Source organism: Podarcis erhardii (assembly GCF_964252035.2).
Source record: "Podarcis erhardii genome assembly, chromosome: 3".
Lineage (NCBI taxonomy): Eukaryota > Metazoa > Chordata > Lepidosauria > Squamata > Lacertidae > Podarcis > Podarcis erhardii.
Genome location: NC_138507.1, coordinates 34,381,208 through 34,396,702, shown reverse-complemented (window position 1 = coordinate 34,396,702; position 15,495 = coordinate 34,381,208). Strand labels below are relative to the sequence as shown.

General features: G+C 41.5%; 1 protein-coding gene across 2 annotated transcripts in view; it reads left to right on the top strand.

Moving 5' to 3' along the window:
• The window catches only part of KHDRBS2 (KH RNA binding domain containing, signal transduction associated 2), a 354,578-nt gene that overhangs the window by 77,850 nt on the left and 261,233 nt on the right, over window positions 1-15,495 (top strand). For both annotated transcript variants that reach the window (XM_081857320.1, XM_081857321.1), the window contains exon 2: window positions 10,658-10,785. In XM_081857320.1, the coding sequence (XP_081713446.1) occupies window positions 10,658-10,785 (128 nt within the window). The remainder of the gene's footprint in view (window positions 1-10,657; window positions 10,786-15,495) is intronic.

The following is a 15,495-nucleotide window of genomic DNA, read 5'->3' as shown; positions in this document are numbered from 1 at the left end:
TGGTACCTCGGGTTACATACGCTTCAGGTTACATATGCTTCAGGTTACAGACTCCGCTAACCCAGAAATAGTACCTCGGGTTAAGAACTTTGCTTCAGGATGAGAACAGAAATTGTTCTCCGGCGGCGTGGCAGCAGTGGGAGGCCCCATTAGCTAAAGTGGTGCTTCAGGTTAAGAACAGACCTTTGAAACGAATTAAGTTCTTAACCCGAGGTACCACTGTACATTGTTATTTAGGTCCTGACAGACTGTCCTCTGTGGCTAGTAAGGTAGATGTGCTCCAGACATTTATTTATTTATTTAGAAAAGTATTTATATGCCACCATTTATATTCTGAAACACCAGGATGGTGTACAGCAATAAGGTATCATTAAAAACAGCACAGAAATGATTGGGCAGTCAAACAGGCTTCAAACTGCTGCATAGACATGTCAGCATAAAAAACAAGTCTTTAGGAGACATCTGAAAGTGAAAAGTGAGGATGCCTGATGAACCTCTGCTGGAAGAGTGTTCCACAGCACTGGGATTGCAGTGCTAAATGGTTGGCTGGTAGCCGAGGCCATTCGGGACTTTGTAACATGGGAGCAACTCACAGCACTTCTCTGGATGATCTCAGTGAAAGCACTGGGATATAAGGGTGCAGGTGTGCCATTTATCACTGGGGCAATGAGGGAGAAAGTATGTGTACATAATAAGGGATGGGAAAAGTACAGATTCCTTTATCTTTTATGACATTCTTGCAACCAAAAGCCATCTTTATGGTAGATATGGCCCCTAGTGCTGAGGTTCTCATTCTGCTTAATTGCTTCGGGGTACTACAAACTATGAACTGACATTCTGAAGAAATCTATACTTTTATAGCTTTGTGGGCTAAATATCGCATTGCTCCATTCACGATTTCGCACCATTTAGCAGGCAGAGCAGGAAGGCATATGTCCCTTTAGCATATCCTGCTGCATAGATTCGAAAATGGAAATCCACATGGAACAGAATGTTTGTTTGTTTATTGCAGAGCTGAGGGCCATAAATGGCACAGATGCATTTTATAGTCCTTTCTGGTATGTGGAATATGTCTGCTCCCCAAATGTCCAGATCGATTAATCCAAAGGGCATTTGCTCAGCTGTCACACTTTGAGCATTGCTTAAAGTTAAAAAGGTTAAATTAAAATTTATTATAACGGAAGGCCAAGGTAAACTATAAATCCTAATAAAAACAAAACAGACTTTTCTCTTTATAATGAAAAACTGTGTGATATCTTAGCTGAATAATGAATTTCTAGAACTGTGCATTTCTTCACTCAGAGGTCACAGTAGTATCGCCATGAGACTTAATCTAGTAGCATTTTTTTCAGGAGCAAGAGTAGAAATTGGAAAAGCATGGAAACCTTTGATTGAAGAACTATTTCTAATGACATGGGAAATCACCAAACCAATAACATTAACCCAGAGGGCAGAATAATGAAATGATGTCGAAGTAATGATTTAATTGGATTATTTGCTAGAATATTCATTGCATTATAATAGATAACACTGAAGTATTTTTCCTCTGGCACTGCAATCCTATACTACTTACCTGGAAGTAAGCTCAATTGAACCTAATGGGAGATACTTCTGAGCAGACCTGCATACTGTAGTATTGCACTGTGTTTTCAAAACTTGGCTGCAATGCTGAACATACTTAATAGGGAGTAAGACCCACTGAGCAGAGTAGTGACTTACTTAAACATCCACAATATATTTCTGTGTATTCTGTGTATGAGGGCATAAGTGTGTGCATCTAATGTGCAAATTGGTGGGTTCAAATATTTCCAGATTTTTTAAAATTTTTATTGCAATTTATTTCATTGTTTAATCCTTAGAAATCAATGTGACTTCTTATGTTCTGTAGTTAATTGTATTGCGCAATAAATAAATAAATAGTGGAGAAGAAGCAAATGAAGTGAGGAAGACAACCCATCTCTACATGAGCAGAACCATATCCATTGGGGAGGATCAGCATAGAGCAAAAAGGGATCCCGTTCCCTCCCTAAGAGCCAGTGTGGTGTAGTGGTTAAGAGTGGTAGTCTCATAATCTGGTGAACCGGGTTCGCGTCTCTGCTCCTCCACATGCAGCTGCTGGGTGACCTTGGGCCAGTCACACTTCTCTGAAGTCTCTCAGCCCCACTCACCTCACAGAGTGTTTGTTGTGGGGGAGGAAGGGAAAGGAGAATGTTAGCCGCTTTGAGACTCCTTCGAGTAGTGATGAATCCAAACTTCTCTTCTTCTTCTAAATGGCAAACACACACACACACGTTGCATGGAATGGTGTTATCTTGTGTGTGCTTCCTGTGTACTTATCTAAGCATGGTTTTCCTGCCTGGGGTCCAAGTCCACAAATTACTTAAGGTCAGGGTTGCGGGAGCAACGTCGTTGAAGAGCTGTTTCGGCCAGCACCCAGACCTGTACCTCCAGAGTTCCCATCCTTGCCCAGCTCCTCGCTTTGGACCCTGCTCTGCCCTTGGAGGACAGACTACAGACCCTCGACCCAGGACCCTGACCTCGCCTCCTGGTAACTCCCCCCCCCCGGGACTAGCACAACTCTGTATCCTTTTCTTCCCTGTATGTCACACCTGGGACCTTATTTGATTCAGCAGGCAGAGAAAGGTGGGAAGGCAGGACTGGGAAAAGGATCCGTGGATTCGGCCATGGCTGCTCTTTCTCTCACCCCTTCCCACATCAAGATATTTAAAGGTACAGCATGGATCTCTAACCTGCACCTTGTCTGCCCAATCTGAACAATGCAGGGCAAGCGGATTGAAAGGTCAACCAGCTGGGCAAATAGGCATACTGATGAAGAAAGCTCTTAGAGGAAGGGAGGTGCATTTTGAAGCTCTCCAAAAGTTAATTTGGCAAGGCTGCCAGCAGCTACTCCTACCCCTGGCTCCTTTTGCCGGAAGAGAACATGCTAGCATTGATTACTTCCGTTAGAAGCAGATTGGAACTGAAGTTCCTCAAAGTACACTCCTTGTATTTATTCAAAAATTCCAGTCAGCCTTTCCTTTTATTTCCTTGACAGAACATCTTATTTCCATTAGGAAGCTAATGGGGTTTAAGAACATACTTGTCAGGGTCATTTAGTTCCATTTTATGTAACTCAGTATCAGTTCCTTCATTCAACACCCTCGCCCCTTTTTGTCGTCTCGGTGTGGTGGAAATATTGCCTGGCTTATTCAGTGTAACCTTGTTTGCTTCATGTTTGTGTACCGAGTTCAGAGGGGAAGCAGAAGCTCCCATTGGTTTTTACAAACTCCTGGCTCTGGGGTGTGATTAATCCAATGTGTAGACTGCTTTTCACCTGGTGTGAACTCTAGAGGGTTTTTTAATCCTCATTTACCCGACAAACATTTTTTTCCTGCTGATTATTGTGCCTGTAACTGGAAGTACTTTTTGGTATGTGACACTTGGCACTGTGGAAAATGGTAACATATATGTCCTACTTCCCCCAAGGAAAAGTGCTTTCAAGATTTATGTCTTTGTATAATGTGCTATGAAATTGTTAGACTAACCCTAATGGCCAATTTTATGTGCTGCTCATATTACCATAATCTGAAGGGCAATTAGATGACTGTCATTATTAGAGGTCTGTGCCAACTGCAAAATTCCTTGGGACCTAAGGGGGAGTCTCATGTTCTGGAATCTTTTGATTGGCTCAAAATTCAATATTGATTGTCATATTTTCTGTTGCTTACTGGAAGTCGAAATATAAATAAACCACAGCGTCAAGCATTCATTTGCACTATAATGCTAGATATCTTAAATCACAGCATATGGGCACTGTCAGGAGGGAGGGTGCCAACTGGGTGGAAAAAATTATCTACACTTCCCATGTAGCCAGAATATTAATACACCCTTCTAAGCAGTATTGTGCATGGTTTATCCTCTATGTATTCCAAAATATCTGTGTTTTCTGTGCTCAGGTATCTTTGCTGCAGCACAGGTGGTGCTGTGGTCTAAAGCACTGAGCCTCTTGGGCTTGCTGATCGGAAGGTTGGCAGTTCGAATCCGCTCGACGGTGGTGAGCCTCCACTGCTCCATCCCAGCTTCTGCCAACCCAGCAGTTCGAAAGCACACCAGTGCAAGTAAATAGGTACTGCTGCAGTGGGAAGCTCCCCACCCCCAAACAGCAACAAAAAAACACCCATTGCTGAAAATGCTTCACACAGTTTACAAGACCTCTCCTTGCTGTGCAAACCTGTTCTTTTTAAGTTTGATGTCTGGTAGATGGAAGGGGGTAAACTACAAATTATTCTGGTTTACATTTTAATTGGAGCTGGAGAAGGAGCTTTTCAATGCTTACCTCTTATTTAGAGCAACCATTACAAACCTTGGCTGGATCTACACATATATAAAAAAAAAACCACTAAGGCGGAAAACGTATATAGCGCTTGATGCAATTTTCCATTGACTGCTGTACAGCACCCACTGATGTCACATTTTTATAATGCATTTATAACGTTGTAACTTACCAGTATAATTAGTCCCTTGTGAACTGGGCCGGAACCTGGTTAGTTTAAGTGCGTGTCATGCACCTCTCAGCTTCACCAGACTCTAGCATGGTCTGGTGGCCAGATAGACCAGGAAGAGGAGCAGATTGGGGGCTAAGTGGCTGGCACCAAGGGATGGAGGATGAAGGTCCTCCCCTTTTGGTTCTAGAGGTGACTCAGAGCTGCTGGCTCTCCCCCCTGCCCTTCTGGCAGAGCATAGAGCCTCCTCAGAGAGCAAGGGCAACTTCAAAAAGACATAGGGAAGGGCTTAGCAAGAGGAGATGGCAGTGGATATGGAGGTAGAGGGACAGGACACAATCTTGTTGCCAAAACCTAGGTGCTATATTCATAGGTGAGATCATTTGCATCTGCCCAGATAGAGCGCAGATCAACAGACTTATAGGGCAAGAGAGTCCCATGAGTGAGCTTTGCCTGCTTCATATTTAAAAGCTTGGTGGGAGGGGCATACCAGCTGCTGGGACATCTTTGTAGCTCCTATTTTGTTATGAACCTCTTACCTTGCTCATGGAATCTGGACCTTGTGATCCCTTCCTTGCCCACACACGACAGTCATTGTGTTTTGGTTTGGGAAGTTGACAACATAAGGCACTTGCACTTCCTTTCTGCATTATGTCCAAAGCTAGGCACAGTTATTCACTCTTTCTAGGAACTCATGGGAAACTGTTGTTATTGTTGTGTGGATGGGTGGATGCTAGATTGAGCCCTCTTAACACCATACTATAGTTCCTTTAGCTGTTTGGGGAGGGGGGGGGGAACCATGATTGTTTTCTATGCAGTTATGCTCTGAAACACCTAATTCTGCATATGCATCACTTTGGGTATAACTTTATAGGCTGTTTATATAAGAACCAGGCCACAGAATTCTCAGGTGAAAGGAAAATCAATCTTATGATGGAGATGCAGGATTCTTGAAAACCATGTAGCTGACATCATTAATACTTAAAATCAAATAATTACACACACACACACACACACACACACACACACACAAAACAGCTGCCCAGAGAAAAACTAAGCAAACACTAACATTACTCTTCTGAAGGGGAACCAAATGCTGACAGCTTTGGAAGGTGTATATTCCATTTTATGGTAGGTTGGAGAGGCTGACGAGAAGAACATTTGTTATTTGATGAGTTTTGACATGCTTCAGAATGTAGCAAAGGGATGTTTCTGCTGGGGGGGGGTGCCTTTTTAAAAATGGAAATACTATATTCATGACGAGAGTTTTGTAACAGATGTCAAGTATAGTGAAGAGAAGTATAATTAACTTCCTTTTATTGGCATGGCAGAGGTTTTTTTGGGGGGTGGGGTGGGGGAGTAAGACGCACACACATTCTTTACTGAGTTTCTTTTTGCCAGAACAGTGTAGATTTCTGCAAATCTGTGCTTGGGAATCTACTGAAAGGTGCGATGATGCTTGATCAGGACATGGGCAGCAGGGGTTTTGGGGGAAGTTGCTCCGTTAGAAGCTTACTTGCTCCAATATAGCCCCCCTCCTCCCGCCTATGCTGCTTTGATGCCCAATTGCTGCTGCTTTCTGTGTATGCTTCTGTGTATGCTTCATCACAGAAATTTCGTTTTCAAGGCAAGCCCTCCTGGGGCTCATGTTGATGCATTCAGTGACCAGCTCCACATGGTGATTAGGCTTGTCAGCCCTCTCTCCTTGGTCTGAAGTTTCTGATATCAGCCTCCTTTTGGGAGTCTCCAGAGGAAGGAGTAAAATCTCAGAATGAGGAATCAGAATAGAATGGGCAGGCGGCTTTATTATTTCTTTATCTTGGCTTGATTTCTGTTATTACCTCTGCCTCCATATCCATTGAACTCCACCCCTGAGGTCCTTCCCCCTGGCCTTCCAGCGGGCATCTTCTGCTCCTACCATGTGACACTGTGCGCCATCTTTGTCCCACTAGGCTCCTTATACTAGCCCTTGTGAACTGCCAGGCACCACCTTATCTCTTTGACCTGGTCTAACTCTTTGGCCTGGTGGAAATGAGAAAATAGAGGCCTAAGCTGATAGAGTGAACTGTGGCACTGCAGGCTGCAAATGGCATGTGTTTATGTTTGTTGCCTTTTGCATATGCTCCTACATAGAAAGTTCAATATTAACCAAAAGCTAGCACAGTAGCTTTGTTTGTTTGTTTGTTAATTCAGTGAAGGTTGTTATAGGAGGGAACATTTTTAAAAAATACTTTCTGTAGAACCAAAGAGAGGGTCTGTGATAAATTCCTGTATTATTCCGCCGCCACTTTCTCCTACAGAAGCAGTCCAGGCCTTCAGATATAATAAACCTTAGATTTTGGCCTGACTGCAATCCAATTGCCTGACTTGGTGTAAGGCAGGTTTCTATGTACCTACATAAACCTGCCCAATCAGGGTTTTGTTTTTTCCCCAGCTGAAACTCAGTTCCGGCACCTCTCAAGTGGGCACCATTGCCATTATAAGAGAACAAGGGAAGTGTTCATGGTGAGTTCCGGCACCTCTTTTTCTAGAAAAATAGCACTGTGCCCGATCATAGATGCTCCAGCCGCAGGACATTGGATTTTAGGATGAAGCAATGAGGCCTATTTCATCCATGCATAACAATTACACCCAAACAAATCTGTAATTGTTCTGAAGTGATTTTGTAAGCCTATCAAAGTGAGCTGTATAGTTGTTACTCTGAAGTAAGACCCATTGCGTTTGACCGGTGGTACTGTCCACGAAGGAAGTATGCATAGGATTGCTGCAGATGTGCCTGTCTGTTACACAAAGTAGTACCCTTCTCAGAATGTGTGTTCTGATGTTCATCTCAAACACTTTGGGCTGAGGTATTGTTTGGGTTTTTTGTTAAGTGTGTAAGTGTGTGTTGTTTGTTGTTGGTTTTTTGTATCTTTATTCTAGAGTTTGCAGTTATTCATGTGGAAATTGTCCGGTCTGGTTTTGTATTTTTTTAATGTTTGATTTATTATATATGCCTACTTTTTATGTTTTAATTATGTATTTTTTCATGTTGTAAGGAGCCTTGAGCATGGTTTGAACTGTGGGAAGGCAGCATACAAATATAAGTGCACGTATGCAGTGCTTTTTTTCAGGAGGGAGACACGCAGGGGTATGCATACCCCTAAACATTTTGTGAATCTTTGTACTTTTGTCCATTTACTGTATTCATTTTTCCCAATTTAAACTATAAAATGGTGATTTTCTTGAGTCAAAATGAGAGTACCCCCAAACATTTTTTTTAGAAAAAAAAAACCCCACTGCATGTATGTATACGATGGTCTTTGCCACTCCTTTGCTTTCGTGAATTAGTGTTTCTGGAGTCACTATGGAACAAGCAAGAAATGCATTATTCTGGGCTACCAAAGGGGGCGATAGAGCACCTTGTAAAGAAGGTGCTGGAAGGCTGAACTAAAGTTGTTACAAAGAGAAAATGGTGGTTGTGTGTTTCTGACAGGCCAGATATAAATAAATAAATAACCTCAGGCCAGATATATATATATTTGTTTGCATGTTGCTCCCTGCAGCACAATTTTTATATCTGTAAGTAAAACAGATGATATTACATGAACAGGACAAGTCACCAATACGCTTTCCTCAGAGCAAAATGCAAATGCGCCCTGTGATTTCTGACGATCAGGGAGAATGAATCTCTCATTCATGCACACACACACAGAGAGAGAGAGAGAGAGAGAGCGAGAGAGAGAGAGAGCGTGCGCACTATTTTAGGTTATCCACATTTTATCTTCTTTACAGCAGCTCTTCAACTTTTCCAGAAAGTTCCTGCTGTGCACACATTCCTGGCTCAGCAGGGCCAGGCTCATTAGCAGGTTTCTGTTTGCCGAGAAGTGTCATTACCAGGGGCTCAAGCAGCAAGTTCAGCAACAACATGTTGGTTGAAGAGGAGAAAAGGAAAAAGCCACAACACCCTCACTTGGTAGAGGAAGCAAATCCTACTCTTAAGACAGGCAACTTATAAGGCTGCTGTAAGGCCAAACAAATATGCTCAAGGGAGTCACAAGCCCTTAACTGAGAGAAATTATTATTTGTTTGCCTCAACAGTTCCTTAATTATATTCCGGATTCCTAGTTCACTATTTCATATGAAATAGCAAAAAATAGGGTAATAGAACATCTTGTTTTTGTATAATCGTGGTATTTTTGTAGGAAGCTTCAGTGCTTTTTTTCTGGCGGGGACGCAGGGGTACGCATACTCCTAAAAATTTTGTGAATCTAGGTTTGGCCTCATTGAGGGGCAGTATTTCAATATTAGTAGGAAAATGAGAGTACCCCTAAACATTTTATTTTAAGGGGGGAAAGCACTGGGAAGCTTCAACCTGATCAAAGGACTAGCCATTTTCAGTGTTAGTGCTGAGGCCTGAAACAGCCAACACTATAATAAAGGAGAATGCTGTTGTTAATTGGCAGCATGGCTTTCCTTCAGATGAGGAAATCCCTATGGTTTTCCAGAGCTTACTTCCTCTTATTAATGGGCCTCACATGCAGAATAAAAACTTCAACTGCATATTTCTTCCGCTCATAAATAAACAATTCTTGTTTTCCCAAGAGTGTACCCCTATTTTACAATATTGATCCAGTGTCAGAAACACTAGATGAGAGGAATGCAGGCCTGCAAAGATGTCTGTCCAAAAGTGCAAATCAGTGCTGGATTGACCTGCACCAAGACACAATGGCTTCCATCTGGTTTAGAGGAGCCCATTCTCCACATCATGTATGATGGGATTGAAAATGCCATTGACCCGATTGTTCCTCATGATGCCCCCTAAAAAGGCATAGGATATTAACAGCAGTGAGCAGCTATCATCACGGGTGAAACACACTCCCTTCTTTTCTTGCGAAAGAAACATCTGCCAGGCAGTACTCAACAGACACTTTACTTATTTATTTAACTTATGATACCCCCTCATAAAATCACTTCTCTGAGTGTTGTACAAAAAGAAGAGAAAGATACAATAAAATATTTAGGAATGATTGGCAGACAGGAGCTCAAAGCACAGCTCCTAGCACAAGAGCTGAGGCAAGCCAATGGCTGTTTGGCGCAGGAAAACATGTACTGAAGGAATGACATTTTAATGAAGGGTAGAGATAGTTGAGGAATTGATCCTTGTAACTTTTGATACAAGCTGGGTGGACCATGCTAACACCTGTCATTCAGAATTTAGCCTGCAATCCTAACCCCACCCAGTTACCATGGAAACTCAATAGGATTTACTTCTGAGTAAACATGTTTAGGCTTGCACTGTTCGTTATCCATGCTTTCTGAATGTTTCAAGGTTTGAAGGAAATTGGGATTGTTCAAGATCCTTTGCTTGCAACATTTTTGTTAAATGATTTTTTTAGAACTTGAGCTTTCTCCTAACCAATTACTTGTTGAAATTCTGCAACAAAATTGAGGAGGGAGAAGAGGCAGCTCATTAGAGACTTGAGAGCTTAAAATGGAAACATTGTGGTTTGGGAATTATTTTAGTGAAGTACCATTGTTTGTGGTCACCCTTCAGGAGCATACAAGAACAGGGTGGTGCAACATTGGGCTCCCATGATTTGCCGGTGGTATAAAACTTCCAGATTGGCCAGGCCTGGTATAAATGTCTTGAGCCTGGCCTTCTTCTCTTGTCTAATTGCAATAGTTTCTGTATGCTTCACTCTAGCTCTCAACTTCCATAGCGGAACCCAGCTAATGCTGAGTGTCCTGCTGACTGCTATCATAAAGTCTCCCTACGATTGCATCACAGGTTCTGTTGAAATGTCAGCTGCAGCTTAAGTTGTATAGTATGTTGGGTGGTATTCAACCAAATAGTTGTGCTATTACAAAGATATTTGCCATTAGCACAATAGGAATTACCCCTCCTACCCTCCATGTGTGCCACATATCATCTCCAAATGTTCTCTAGAGGGTTGGTGGAGGCCCTCAGAACAGATTTATGGGTTGCATGGTAGGGGAGATGGGGGAGAATATTCACTCTTGCATGGACATAATTTTCTCCTTAGCACTACTCATTCTTTTGCCTGAGTCTATGTCGTTACTCATATAACTTCCAAATAAGAAAATAATCCTGCATCAAAGAATAACAGCCATCTAATTATAGATTCTTTTTTTTTTTTGTTCACCCTTCCTAGAAATTGAAAAGTTCCAGAGTTCTGATGAGAAAAAGGAGGATGAAGAGAAAAAATACCTCGATGTCATCAGCAACAAAAATATAAAGCTGTCAGAAAGAGTATTGATTCCTGTCAAACAGTATCCAAAGGTATTGTAATACCTATATAATATAAGACAGACTGTGCTATTTTGATAGATGATTGTGGTTATGGTTATAATTAAATGCTGTGCTCAAAGTGCTAAGTCAGGGCAGTATAAAAAGAGAATTAAAATGTATTCATGCCTCTTTATTGTTTCTAATAAGTGTTGGATCAATATTTCAGATTGGATTTTGAGGGAATACACAGAGTTCAGACCAACTCCATTAAATTCAATAGGAGTTTTGACTTCGACTACAACTCAGGGTGGATTGTACCCCTTTACTGTCCTCCTACCCCCACATCTCTATCTCTTGGCTACCTTTACTCATCATGTAAGGAGTTGATGGTGCTGGGATTGGTCTAGCCAAAAGGCTATGGCATGGCTAGGAGGAGGGGCTGGCAAGTGAGGAAGTACTGGACAGGCTGTGGCACTGAGGCCCACATGAAAGTGGCCCAGGTTTTACAGGTGGGTCCTGGTTCTCTGTTTGAAAAGCACTGGTTGAAAGGGAAATAAGAAACTTACTAGACACTCCTCTGAAAAATCCTCTCATATGATAATTTGGTTTCTTCCCACTTACTTGCCTTGAAGTAAAGAAAAATTTACATCTCAAAGGAAGCCAGTATTATTTTGAGCAAATTTGGAAGGTGCCACTTCTGCAAACCAAAATTCCTCAACACAGATCTGCATAACAAAGATCCAGGCAGGAGGTAGTAATATGTGTGTGTGTGTGTATGTGTGTGTGTTTATATATATATATGATGAAGTAAAGGAATGCTGCTTTCCTTGTATTTTCCTGTGCGGCCTTGTATTTTACACAAATAGTTGTTGTCCTGGCAGTATTCAAACTGAAATGGTAAACACCGCCATTTATCTCTAGTGCAATTTTTCCTGCTGATTTATTGTCACATGGTATTTGGCCTCACTATTAGCTTTGATTACACTCTCCACTTTTCACTTTATTCTTTCATCAGCAATAGCAATAAATTACAGTGGGTAAAAAAGCATATCGACCCAAATGAGGGGTGTGTATAAAAAAAGAGAGAGAAGGAGAGGTGCATTGATTCCAAGATGGCATTTACCTCCTGAATTGTGAATATAAAATTGATGTAAAATAATCATCAAAATGGTAAAAGGCACAAGAAATAGGCATTGCTAGAGGACGGCTTGTTATTGCCTTAAGATGTTGCACTGTTCTTAAATTGGTAATGTTCTATAGCATCACTGCTTCTCTGCCCTGTGCCTGTTTTGGGAATCAAAGGTGCTACTGGCAGCACATCCCATATTTTTCATATAATACCAGTCATGGGACAATATACAAATATTCTTAATAATAGATTATGATTATGTTTATTAAATTTCTCTACTGCCCTTCAACCAAAGAGCACAGGGAGGTTTACAATAGAAAAACACAACACATAACAGCAGCAAACAAAAACAATACCCCTCCCACAGTTTAAAAGGCCATAGATTGTTTACCAGTAATTAACCAAAGGCCTGGGGGAAGAGGGATGTTTTTGCCTGGCGACTAAAGATACATAACAAAGATACCAGGTGAGCCTCCCGGGGGAGAGCATTCCAGAAGCAGGGAGGCACCGCAGAAAATGCCTTTTCTCATGTTGGCACCCTACGGACCTCTCATGGAGGAGACATATGAAGAAGGGCCTCAGATGATGAAGGAGCAACCTATCTACAGCAACTTTCTCCTTTTGTGCTATAGAAAGATTTCCTATCCTATTGCCCTTACAACTAGCAAAGCACATGCACATAATTAAATGCAAGGATTTCCATGTATTCAGTTATCAAAGAAGTGGTGTTCAGTTCAAGTGGCCTGGAAGATTATGACAGTTAAATCCTAACCATTTCTACTAAGTAGTGAGACCTATTAAATTGAATGAGTCTTGGACTTCCGGGTTGGCGCCTCCGACAATGGCAGAATTCCTCTGATCGGGAGTAATTTGCTCTGTGGAAATCAGGGTCTGGCCGCCACAGCGAAGGCGGAGACCCAGTAAAAATCACAGGCGGGAGAAGCCTGTGAATGTGGGATTCGGTTGGCACCTTTTGCGCCTCCCCTACTCGCGGGGAGACCCGGTTTCGGGGATCCGGAGCGACGTGGGGTGAGCGGCGCGGTGCTTCGAATTGACTGCTTCTTTCACGGAGTGAAGCCGCACTGCTGTTGCCGGAGAGCGCTGACTTTTTCCTGTGGACAATTTGATCCTAAACAACTACCCATGAGTAGAACGGAAAACTGGATTTTTAAACGTCTTAATTTGGCCCCGAAACGGGGAGGTTTCAAACAGGAAGTCCGCCTCCCCCTTTTGTAAATAGATTGAAGCAAAGAGCTTGCAAGCTAAAGTCTTGGAAAGTCCTCTGTAAAGGATTAAACTTCCATCGGCTAAATCATTAAACCCCCCTTGGAAGCAGGAGAAGAGGGGGGGGGGGGAATTTGGGATCGTGTAAGCCTGCAGGAGAGAGTGAAGAAAGTTAAATTACCACCGCTCTGAACCTGGAAACGGGCTGCTAGTAAGACTGACGTTTTGGGAAAGTTCATTGACTGTGAATAAAACGTATCTTGACAGCTAGTTAAATAAGAGAAATACATTGTTTCCATTGTCTCCTTCTGCGTATAAAAAGGAGTAAAAGTAACTGAAAATTGAAACTAATTTTATTGCTTGAACTGTGCTTAAAAGGATGGATACAAATAGAAATTGTTTCCCTCTAGAGGGAGCCTTTGAAACTGTTACAAGAGTTGAGCTGGTGGAATCTCCAGCTGCAAGATAAAAAACCGTGAGAACCAGGGATTGACCTTGGATAGGTTAAGAATGTCGACAGAAGAAGCCTTAGTGATTGCATTATGTAAGATAAGTGATTCATTGGAACAGCTCCACAAGAAGATGGATTTGATGACTATTAAATTTGATAACTTGGGACAAAAAGTGACTAATTTGGGACAAAGAGTGAACATCTATACAGAAGCCGTTCAGGAATCAATGCAGGAATCTACTTTGGCATGACAGGCTGTGGAGAAGGCGAGGGAGAAAGTTGTTGTTGCTGAACCTAAAGTAATACGGGTGGAGAGGGAGAGAGCCCCAGCTTTACAGAGGCAATTTGATGACTATAAGTTGTTGCCTTCTATGATTGAATTCAGAGAAGGTCAGATTTTGAGGATTGGAGCCCTGCTTGGACTGGAGAAGGAAAGTTGGATAGATCACCTCATGCAGGGATTTACTGACCTTTGGGACCTGGACCTGGGTCAGGAGGAGATTGAAGTTGTGGGGACTTTCAGATTTGGAGGGATTTTGAAACACGTCCTGAAATATCTTTTGGGTTTTAGTTTTAATTATGGAGATTTGGCTGACCTGTCGAGAAGGAATAAAAACATTGCTAGGTCGGAGCTTCCCCGAGATCTACTCTTCAGCATCAAAGGAAGGAAATTAAGAACAAGATCAGCAGAAGACAAAGTAAAGTGCATGTATAAATATGAAGAAGACCTGCAGAAGGGACTTGGAAAAGAGTTAAGAGCCTCGGACAGAAGATCACCAGGTTGATGAACTATATGGAATTGACGGAAATGACTGGCAGAATCCGAGACCAGGGAGAAGAGACGGTGGAAGAAGATTGGAAAATGTTTAAAGTTTATTTATAGAAATACTGTAAAATTAATGAGTGTCAGAAAAATGTTGGAATGAAATTATAAGGCTTTAGTAGAAATGTTATAAGGAGTTAAGCATAAATATTATAGTATTAATGGAGAATAAGGTTAAAATAAGTTAAGATAATTATATGACAGAAAATATAGAAAGAGGGAAAGGAATTGCTGAAACAATTAATAGAAGTGGAATACAAAAAGGGAGGTGAGAGGAGGTCGATGAAACAAGGGAATGAAAGATAAGGCATTGATATGGTATGATGTATGTTTTTAAATTGTTTTTGCTTTGTTTTGTTTAGTCTAATGTGTTAATGTTGCGTTGTGTACTGTTTATATATTGTATCTTATTGTTTTTTTCTTTCTTTTGCTTCTTCTTTTTTTCCTTTCTTTTTCTTCTTTATTGTAAGGTTTAAAAGTAATAAATATTATAAAAAAATAAATAAATTGAATGAGTCTTAGGAATTAGGATTGTGGCCTAAATTGAGAGTGAAGAGGTGATGTGTTCAGAATCCTGAGACTTCTTACATTCAACTGATACATGTTTACAGTGGTGCCTTGGGTTACATACGCTTCAGGTTACATACGCAGCAGGAGGCCCCATTAACTAAAGTGGTGATTCAGGTTAAGAACAGTTTCAGGTTAAGAACGGACCTCCGGAACAAATTAAGTACTTAACCCGAGGTACCACTGTATTACATTTTATCTCCTGCGTCTCTTCCATTACAATACTGAAGGCGAAATAATAATCAGAATGTGGTTTTGGGTGGAAGGAGCATCCTCTTTCTCATTTCTAAGCTTGCAAATCCATGTAAAGAATAATCACATCATATATCTGATTTAAAACTCTGGATTTTACTTTCCGTGTTCTGTCATTCCAGAGCAGCTCAGCTAGTGATGGTGCTGAACCCCCCCCCCCCCAATCATTTATTCTCTTTTAGATGTCTCATCTCTCTAATCCTGACAGTCAGGATTTCACACCACTTGCTTAAATGTGTTTTATTAAAGTATTTTTTCATGAGTAACAAAAAGTACCTTCAGCATCTCTGTTTTCAAATCATAGAGTCCTTCATG